The sequence below is a fragment of the Physcomitrium patens genome, chromosome 16 (genome assembly GCF_059467195.1).
Source record: "Physcomitrium patens ecotype Gransden chromosome 16, ASM5946719v1, whole genome shotgun sequence".
Lineage (NCBI taxonomy): Eukaryota > Viridiplantae > Streptophyta > Bryopsida > Funariales > Funariaceae > Physcomitrium > Physcomitrium patens.
In genome coordinates this window covers 13,934,415-13,944,998 of record NC_143425.1, presented here as the reverse complement: position 1 = coordinate 13,944,998, position 10,584 = coordinate 13,934,415, and the positions used below count along the sequence as shown (strand labels likewise).

General features: G+C 32.9%; 1 protein-coding gene across 5 annotated transcripts; it reads right to left on the bottom strand.

Moving 5' to 3' along the window:
- Positions 1-2,003: 2,003 nt before the first annotated feature.
- On the bottom strand, positions 2,004-6,893 carry LOC112293203 (translocation protein SEC62). Of its 5 annotated transcripts, none has more exons than XM_073539421.1 (9): positions 6,737-6,893; positions 6,519-6,599; positions 5,259-5,579; positions 4,824-5,025; positions 4,227-4,458; positions 3,810-3,883; positions 3,425-3,497; positions 2,603-2,748; positions 2,004-2,431 (listed from the first exon to the last, which is right to left on the bottom strand). In XM_073539421.1, the coding sequence occupies exons 2-9, from the start codon at positions 6,570-6,572 to the stop codon at positions 2,361-2,363; spliced, it is 1,173 nt and encodes a 390-aa protein (XP_073395522.1). In that variant the 5' UTR covers positions 6,573-6,599; positions 6,737-6,893; the 3' UTR covers positions 2,004-2,360. The 5 variants fall into 5 exon arrangements, 4 of the variants coding, with proteins under 4 accessions (XP_073395522.1, XP_024398141.1, XP_073395523.1 ...); XM_024542373.2 differs by having other exon boundaries at positions 2,625-2,748; XM_073539422.1 differs by having other exon boundaries at positions 5,259-5,573.
- Between the last annotated feature and the right edge of the window lie 3,691 nt (positions 6,894-10,584).

The window sequence follows — 10,584 nt, the reverse complement described above, 5'->3', positions numbered from 1 at the left end:
TCGAAGTAATCAAAAAGAGATTAAATTATTAATATCTTATTGGATTTTTTTTTAAAGCTTTGTAATATTAATTTGATTTTTTATATGTTTGTTGGTAGTTGGTAGGTTGAAAACTTGGCCAACAAGTTGGCCACATGTTTCACATGTTTGCTACTTATATAAGAAGTTGGCTACATAGTGCATTTGTAAACTTATCCTACAAGTTAGAAACATATCTTTTTTGTTAAACACATGTAATGTAAATTATTAGGCATTGCTATATAGCTCCTTAGTTAGATAGTATACATAGAGGCAAGAGTGAAGCCTTCTTTATTCTTTTCAATGTCTTTCTTTCCTTTATAGTAGTTTCAAGAATCTCCTCATTTCTTGTCTTTAACAATAACTATTCTTGTTACTTCTTGAATGGACACACACACACACACATACACACACACATATATATATATATATATATATATATATCTTGATTTTTTTTTTTATGATCTTAAATTCTTATCTTTAATATTCAAAAAAATTGAGCTTCAATTTTTGTACTTTGAGATATTTATAAAATTTGATTTATTTTTTAAATCTAAAGCTTAAGATGAATCATATAATTATTTTTAAAATTTTAAAATTAATATATTTAATTTGATAATTTGATAACCATTTACAACTAAAATAATATTTATTTTTTAAAATGCTTTTTGGTATATTTTTCAAAAATTATATTTTTTTATTACAAGGATTGTATAACTATTAAATATATGTATAGGTTGTAGAAAGAAATTTATAGTAGATATTTAAATTCCATCATTTTTAAATTTATCAAAATATATTACTATCTTATTTGAAAAATACATTACATATAAAACTAAATTTACAAAAACATACTATAATACATTTTTAGAACCAAAATACCTAATTAAATAAAATACATTATTTGTAAAAAGGATAAATATAAAAGTAGTTTTATTTTTGTGATAATGAATCAAATGCTCTAAACTAGCCAAATTATATTTATTTTACTTCAAATATGGCACAATTGTTTTTGCTTAAAATACTAAAAAAATTGAATAAAATATGATTAAAATTTTAAATATATCATTTGATATTCCTAATGACTTTAAATTCAGAAGAGGATACTAAAATAATATTAACTTGTAATCAATGTGAAAAATTGTAAAAATTCTAAAAATATTATCTTCTTTATAATTTTTTTTAAACCTCACTTATTGCAAAGTAATTATGAATGCATATAAATATTAAAAGTCTTTGACTACCATTAAGTCATTTTTGCACCAAATTTTTGTTAGATTTCTTGATTAAAACTTATATTTTCCTACTTCAAAATAATTATTTTGTTTCCAATAGGTATTATATATTTTTATCCAAGTTTAAAAAAATTTGTATAATAAAGAAATTATATATATATATATATATAATCTAATAATTAAATAAAAATAATAGAATAATTACAATCTACAATAGAGATTATTCTAGATATAAGAACTTAAGGTGGAATTACAAATATCATATTTAAACCAATTTTATATAAAGAAGAATTTTTTAAATTAAGATAAAATCACTTGATTGTGAATCAAATTTTGCAAAATTAAAAATTATAGAATTCTTAGAATCAACATCATAAATATATTAAAAAAAAAAAAAAAAAAAAAAAAAAACACATTAATGTGGAAGTAAGTTAGTAGATAGAGAACTAAAATATAAGTTTTTAGTTATACACAAAAAGGTATTAAATGAAATAATTAAGATAATTTTGTAAGATATTTTAATAAATCAAATAGATAAAAATTTATGTTCTGAAACAAAAAAGGACCCTTGATTACAACTCACTTATTAGTAACTAGTGGAAATCCATGTCATTGGATACTATATCTCAAGCACATCCATCTATTTTCTTGTTCATTCATACTCCCTTGTTCCCATGTTTTTTTGTTCCTATGTTCCTTTGTTCCCATGTTCCTTGGTTTTTATGTTCTCCATGTTCCCTTATTCTCAAATTCCTTAGTTTCCATGTTCCTTTATTTCCATGTTCTCTATGTTCCCATCTTCACGGCCAAAGAAAATCTTTGTCTATATGTGTTATATCCTAGCTGTCTTGTATACTAGATCCCACATCAACCACAGACTGAGACTCTAGACCAAAACCCACTTCCATCAAAATGTAGGCGCTCACATGTGCTTGTTGACTCACATCAGTCTCTCAATTTGATAATTCCTGAATCACACTAGCTGTTGGAAGATTAAAAGCTTCTGTGACAATATAGTAGAAATTTTTAGAGCATTATGAGATACAGACTTTCTGTCATACTTATCCACTTGCTTGCGACATAATGGTTTGCCAGTCAATTCACAAGTCAAACCAAAATAGTGTAAGTTCTGTCAATGCAGATCTCCATCAGTCTCTGTTCCATTGTGTTCTTGGTTTCTGCAAAAGACATTGAGAACTGCATTACAACATAGCAACAGCAAAGTCAAGAGGCTGCGTCACCCTTTCACAAGAGACGCTGTGCATTATTGAGCTTGATGCGGGTTTTCGGTTTGCTATCAGTATCCCCACTGACCCCAAGTTCCCACGGTTTTGGATCACTCAACGTACTAAAGGTAGAGACAATTGTGACCTTGAATACTTTTCGGAGAATAGAATGCCCCTGTGGTGCAACAGAGGCAGTAAAAAGAAGACTGCTGTGATGAGATGACGCAGTGCCTCTGTTTTGTAAAAATACTTGCTCCCATTCTAAGTACCTGCCACAGAACTCAATTTATCCCATCAATAGAGATCCCTAATACATCATTATATGTGCTGTCAAATTCTCATGAGAACGAGAGTTAGGTAGGAGTTGACCAGTAAATAGAGAACGTTAAGCTTGAATTAGGTGCTCTGACAAAACGAGACGCACTGCTGGCAGCTAGTTAGGCTAGATGGAACGTATACCAGAAATAAAATAAAATAAAATAAAATCTACGGTGCTCATGGCAAAACCTGGGAGAGACTGAAGAGTATGCTTCACCAGTGAGACAAAGACACCATATCTAGAGTAGTCCTTCGTGTTGAGCCAATAGTATAATTGGCAGGAACCATGAAAGTCTTGACATCTTATCACACACGAGGTTCCTTGGCAACCACAAACCAGACAACATTCTAACATACAACAAAACATCCTGTAGTGCTAGAGAACATGTGTGCATGATCGTCCTTGGACTGCTAAGCCAAAAGGGGAGCCGCTTGACACAGTAGACCAAGGCAAGTTTTGACTGTCTAGTCTCTACCCTTCACATCCTATGCTCCGCTGACAATACAACGCTTTCCATATATTTCTCACAATGTCAACAGCCTACAAAGACTTCAAGATCAACAAATTGGTACTGCCTCTTCAAATAAAGCAAATTGACGTATTCGTACAACTTCGCAATAACTCACCCGTAAGGCTCAAGTCCAAAGCACTCTGATAGGTTGAGGCCTAGAGACAAGTTTGATGTTCTGAAAGGATATTCTGAGACAGAACAAAATATCACAGAAAATGAAATGATCTCCAATGAAATTCCGATTTTTAAATTTAGTTGACTGTTTGACAAATGAATGTGATCAGCAGCAGGTGGCGAGGAATGGTCATTTGAGACAAACTCTTTGATATCCCCTTGACCTTTATGGTCATCTTCGGCTTTTTCTACAAGGGACTCGACTCCCGCCTCGTTTGGAAAGCTCTGACCAACTGTCTCAAGAATTTGACTTTCGGAATGTTCAACCCTAGTTTTGACACCTTCTGGTCTATCTACCACAAATTAATTGACCACATCTGCTTCACCTGTGAATGCAGAGAGTGCTTTTGGCTTCCATGTCAGAATATCATCAATAATATTCGATGCTTTCTTTTGATATCTGCAAGTCATCAAACCACATAAAGAAAAAAGGAGTATTAGACTATCATCAACCTGAATGCGTGGGTATGGAATTTCAAATTTCAAATTTGAATTATTAAAATTAAAAGTTAAAACATAGAACCAAAAAAATAAAAAGTTTCGTCAGAAGAACACAAAAATCTTAAAGTATGTTAAAATATTTACCAAAAATGTCACAACTCCTCAGGCATAACAAGCATCTTTACTGATCGCTAATACCCAACAACTACTAACGAGCTAGGCCAGCCATAGTTTATGGAATTTAAAAATCAAGTGAGCAGAAGCAAATCCTAAAAAATTCAACGATTAAGTAGACAAGCTACCTTGCACGAGCTGCCTCATTTGGACCATGAACGAGCACAAGCCAAATAATCAATCCCGCCACGGCACCAAATGCAATTCTAGTGCTCCACTTTGGAGAAGGTTCATCGTCTTTGGAATCGGGCATAAATTGAAAAAGTTCAGACATCGTAGCCTCTTCCGCTAAAATGTTAGGCAAAAACCACATTCGCTTGCCCAATGCCAGCCAGAAGATCGCAAAAATAAGCGCTCTTACTGCAGGGAAATAAACGCACCACAGCAGAACAAGTACGATTCATACTACAGATCTTTATGTAATTCTTCAATAGCATGCGATCAACATCGCTATCATTCCATTACAGCTACTCATGCTGAGAATTCACTAGAAGTGGCATACTTATACAAAAATTGACCCATTTCCCTGCAATACTACGTTACCATAGTAACTCTGCCACCACCACGAAGTTAATAATAAAAATATAAAATATAAAAAATTCATTGTACAACATCCACTGCACCACACCAAGTATCGTAGACAGGAAAAATCAGCACGAGAAACTTGCGCTACATTTGCTGCTACTTACATCAAGACGACGTGGACACGTGGAAAGATAACTTACATGTGAGAACACCAAATATAAGGGTGAGGAATGCAAGAAAAAAGTAGAGAACGCCCAGCTTGCACCAGTGAGGGAAGATAGGGAATAGGCAGCACGCTAGCGTCACCACGGGAACGAAAAAGGACAACACCGTCTGCCATAATGGCCTCCTCCGTTCAAATGCCCACGCGTAGAATGAATCTTTTTCAGAAAACATTTGTTCCTGCACTAAGCCAAACTCAACTAAGCTACCAATGGAAAGGAACCTCACACCAAAAATAGAAAAACGTGACTCTTCAGTATCATGCAGTGCAATAATACTTAGGATAATGATGCATATTTAACAAAATAAACAGTATAAACAGTATAAACAGTAAACATATAAACATATAAACAGTAGTTATTCACTGTACGGTGCTTAATTACAAATTTAAGGATGGACCGATCGTAACTCACTGGGTAGATCTCTATGCGTGCTGGCCACTTTGAAAGTTTCGTCTTGCCTGGCCTTGGCGTCTTTGATACTCGATCACATCGCACTATCAATCTCCTCCTAATTAGGATATTGCCAACATCCAAATCCACATCTGCAATTGCTGCTTCAATCCCCAGAGGTTTAATAAGCTCAGGATGGGCTCGTAACAAGGCGATAAAATCCTTCCCTCTGAAATACTCAACTCTTGCTTCTTGCAGGACAGCCCATCGAGTGTCTAACTCCTTGTGGTCTCTCACCCTCTCTGCAAATACCCGTACTGGATCAACCTCTTTGCCCTGCTTCTGCATAGCCATGCTACGTGTATTAAAATAGAAACCAATTCAGAATGTACCTTGTAATACATAAATGTTAGAATCGGTGTTTGATTTGCTGCCCAAGAACCAAATGAAAATTTCTCGTCTTCAGAGATAATTCACATGCATTTAAAAACATACACATGTAGACATGCGTCTATCACATCCACATAGAGCTTCAAACTCGACAACCAACAACCAGCACGCATTTTTAAATAGACGGATGATTCCTTCTTATGCCAGGTTTTTCATCCGTGAAGTGGTTGACAATCCTGTCATAAGACAGAACCATGTACCGTATTTCCCCAATTTCCAAATACCCGAATGCTTATTTACCTTGCAATGGAGATCATTCAATTGGGGACTAATATAGTCTATCTGTAACGCTCAAAAACCTACTCGAAACAAATGTATCAATCGATTAGTTCCACCGAATACAAACTACGCGAAATACGCAAATTAAATTCTGCTCAGCAGCATTGCCAAATGTGAAAAGCTAGTGCCCTATAAATCCCATGTGATCCAAAGAATAGCCTAACTGCCGGATGCCACAGGAAGGGAACTGTCATCAAATTGCTACCACTGATAAACGGGCTTGAAAATTCTCCAACTTCGGCAATTCATTTCTGAAAAGTTCACGCCAAATCCAAAGAATTTCACCATCACAGAAACCTACTCGATAAACTGTCAGGCGAGAAGCACTAAGGCGACGTTAGTTCAGGCCCGTCCTTCTATCCGAGTTAAGAAAATCACACAGTGATCGGAACCTCCCACTGGAACTCACATTCCAATGCATACATGCTCCTCGGCAGAGAAACGGCACTAACAACATCGCCCCCTCTCAGGGTTTTGTCAAAAAGAGGCAGAGAAATTCAATACTACAAAAATCCTACGAAACAACAACGATCCAAAGCAAGGCGGCCTCACCTTAGTAGCCTTAGCGGCTCCATCAACTGCCTTCTCCACCTTCTTCTTCGCCATTTCACGATCGTCCCCTCACCACGCTTCCTGTTCAAGACGAAATCAATTCAACCAGAAGAATAAATAAAATAAACACAAAAAAACTAAACACAACGGGCTCTCTCAATGGAAAACCGAGCACTCAATTCAAGACCGTGTGGTAAACGCAAATGTGGAGAGTGTACAGGGGGTTGCGATGATCGTGAAGCGGCGCAATCCGAGCTGCATGGTCGAGCGACTTCATAAATAATTTTATGCACGTTTGTTCTGGACACACACACACACACACACACACAAACAAAGCAGAACAAATAAACGAGGACCACGACGACGCCTAACGACGCCTCAAGACGTAGGACCAGTGTCCCAAAGGGAAAGAGCTTCGTGGATAGATGAATAGATGGATGGATGAATAGATAGATGGATGGATGAATAGATAGATGGATGAATGCAATTCCCCGATTCAATGATATACGTTCGTCTTTTGGATGAAAGATGATGTGTTTAATAAAGCAGTTTCATTCGTTTTGGATGGGCGCCTTCCATTTGTCGAGGAGTGATGTTTTTCAACTTGTGGATGGATGATGTTTGTTTGTAGCTTGCTTGTTTGGCTTTGAGTGTCTTCTATATATGGATTAGTGTTGTGAAATAATTCTAAAACGTCTTAAAGAATTGAATGGAATCAATTAATTGGTAGACATATTGGCTAGAAAGAATCTCTTATATAAAAAGGGGGGATAAATCAATAGGACATACAAGAGGAGACAAAAATCCTCTTTAATTGGCTACATTTCATATTATTTTCATCAAAAGTGAACCAAAAGTTGAATTCACAAAGAATTAATAAAACCATAGGCCATGTCAATACATAGGGTTTTAAAAGCATCTTGAAACATTTGAAAGTAGTGAAGGTACACTCTACACATTATTATGATTGAAGTTGTTTTCAATGAACTTCAGCTCAATGTTGCTCAAAATACCTTAAAGATCATTCATTAAATCCAAGAAGGTGCCTAATTGCAATTAATTTGTATGAATAGTTTATATTGTTGTAACATAATCTACAAGAAAGAAAAGAAGGATGTCAAGTCGGTGTTGCATTGGGAGATGCATGATGAAGTTGTGATTGCACTAATTGATATGGTGCACATATGTTTTGCAAACCTATCCTCTATTGCTCCAATAAAGACAAATGTTATATGGAGATGGTGGTTTTTTTTCTTTAATGTTGGCAAGGCAAAGGAATGGTTGTAACAAGTAGGTGTGGTGGCATGTGGTGTATGTGTGGATGAGTGAATTGGAGAGCAAATGGTAAAAATGTGGATATATGATGTATAGAGAGTGGTAGGCAGTGATGCATTTTCTAATAAGCGGGTGTAGTTGGAAGCAAAATTCAAATGGTGCATCTTACAATAGCAAGTCATTGTCATGGTACTACAATGGTTTGTACTAGACAATGTAGAAGCTATCGATGCTCAAATGCCATGACTCAACATATGTATTAAAAGAGATTGAGAAGTACAAGAAGACATTCTTCACGTACTATGTATGCATATTGGGATTTGATAATGTGAACCACGTGCAAATTTCGAGGTTCTTGGCTGCTAAGCCAACTAAACCATTTGCCAAAACTACCTATGTTTGATTTGTATAAATAGAGTATGAGAAAATGTTCAATTGCTAGTGTAGAATTCATTACAAATGTTGAATGAAGTAGTGAATTTGTAACATCAGCTTTGCAATAGTTCAACCATGTAATTTTGTCCTATTATATATATTACATGATCTATTATCAATCTATTATATGATTTTTTGGTAATAGTGTAATATAATTGCACAGCATAATAAAAGTGATCAAGACATAGTCAAATTATAAGTGATAATGTTTGGCACCTTTAGATCCAAAAACTAATCCTGATCATTAAATAAGGTGGACTTCCATTGTAGCTCTACTTCTAATTTGCAAGTATCATCATTTTGTATTATGTAGATATCTATGATATTTTATTTTTTATATTTTATTATAATAATAATAAAAATAATAATTATTATTTTTATTATTATTTGGTACCTCAATTAATTATTTTTAGGATTTTATGTGAAGGACAAGAATCACAAATCAACAAAGAAGATAATATTGAGATAAGTACTTTGAAGAGATTTGTAACTTTTTTAGTTGAATTATAAAACAACATATTTTTCTTGACAATAGCAAAAGTAGAAATGAAAAAAATATTATAAATAATCTATCAGAGTTTGTTCACTTTTTTATTTTTTTAATAAGATTTGAATATTTGATTCTTATTTAATTGATGAATCTATAATACATATATTTTTTATTTTTTTATGAAAATAATTTTTTATTTATCTTTCATCTAAAAAAAATTCATAACTTGATTATAAATGAATTAATATGTATGCATCTTTTTTACGTATAATATTGATGTTCCATCACTTTTAAGGATATTTGATAATCAATGAGTTCCAAAAATAATATTAAAAACCTAAGCCATCTTATATTTTTATATTTTTATTTTTTAAAATCTAAATTTTTTATTCTCAACAATATATATTTCTTTTACCATGATAATTCAAAGTGGGCTTTTAGATATAAATAGTCCATATTATAATTAGTTTACAAAAAAATCAATTAATAATTTAAAATATATATATATATATATATATATATATATGAACTTAACAAATAATATTATAATTTATAATCAAACAAACAAATATAATATTATGTTTCTTTTTATCGTATAATGCAATTAATGTGCATCAAAAACATGCTGGATGATTATTCCATTGAATTTTGACATTTTTCTATACCTTTTTACTTACTCTATTGGTTTGAAAATAAATTTAACCTTGAATATATCATGATCAATAATATATATATATATATATATATAAACATATTTATGCCTATGATATATATATATATATAAGGAATAATAAATATGTTTTGAAAAGGATATAGTGACTCAAAAGAATGTTTCAATATTGACATATTTTAGAAAGAATGGTGCATAATAGATAAATTGTAATAAATAATGACACATGGTTTATATAGCAAATAAAGTACTCTTTTATAGCTACCAAATGAGCCTAGGTTAAAAAGAGTCCATTAGATAATTATAGAGCTATGACTAATCTAATTTGGAATAGTATTGAAACATTTTTTTGAATATGGTGTCCAATTTTTGGATTCTATCAATCACTCAACATTACAGCATTTTGTCATCATCAAATTTATTATGACAGTATTATTAATAATCTAATGACATCATTACTTCTTATTAGCAGCTATAAAAGTACCTTCTTAATCATAATTCTTAGCACAGACATATTCGAAATCACCACATTCTAGGATCTTCTAGAATCTTCTACAAATTTCTAAAACCTTCTAGATACTTGTAGAATCTTTCACAATCTTTTAGAAAGTTCCATAGGCTTTTAGAAGCCTCTTTAGACTTCTAAAAACTTCCATAGAAAGTAACATAGACTTCTGTAACCTTCATTATAATATAAATAGAAGTCTTTGAAATCACTTTTGCAATTAATCTCATTCTTTGTCTTTAATCTTGACATATTTCTTTGTCAAATTCTTGTATCTTTGATAATTCCTTGAAGATAATTCCTTGAACAACTATGAGACCCATTTTCTGCTTTCTCCAAGACAATATCACCTTTGCTCTTCTTTATTCTCAAAAATCTTATGGCCAGATTGTGTCACGGACACAAAATACAGACTTGAAATCTATCAAGAAGTTGAAGAAGAAGTGGCAGAACTAGATTAAACAGATGAGTACAAGAACAACACCAGAAAGGTGAGCTAGAACTCCAAGAGATGTGTTGTCGAGACTGAAGAACTCTTCAGCCTCGACTCCTATATATACTACTGGCCTATGGTTCTAAGGAAGCGCATCAAGAAGCTTCCCAAGAACTATGAAGCTTCTCGAGCAACTACCCAAGAGCTAGGAAGCTTCTCAAGTAACTTCCTAGAATCTACTAGAATATTCTAAGAATC

Coding starts and splice junctions, on each gene's coding strand:
- LOC112293203 (XM_073539421.1), bottom strand. CDS start 6,572: ATGGCGAAGAAGAAGGTGGAGAAGGCAGTTGATGGAGCCGCTAAGGCT. Junction 3,884..4,226: donor AATGAGGCAGCTCGTGCAAG/GTAGCTTGTCTA, acceptor GATGACTTGCAG/ATATCAAAAGAAAGCATCGA. Junction 3,498..3,809: donor AGCACTCTCTGCATTCACAG/GTGAAGCAGATG, acceptor GTTCTGTCTCAG/AATATCCTTTCAGAACATCA.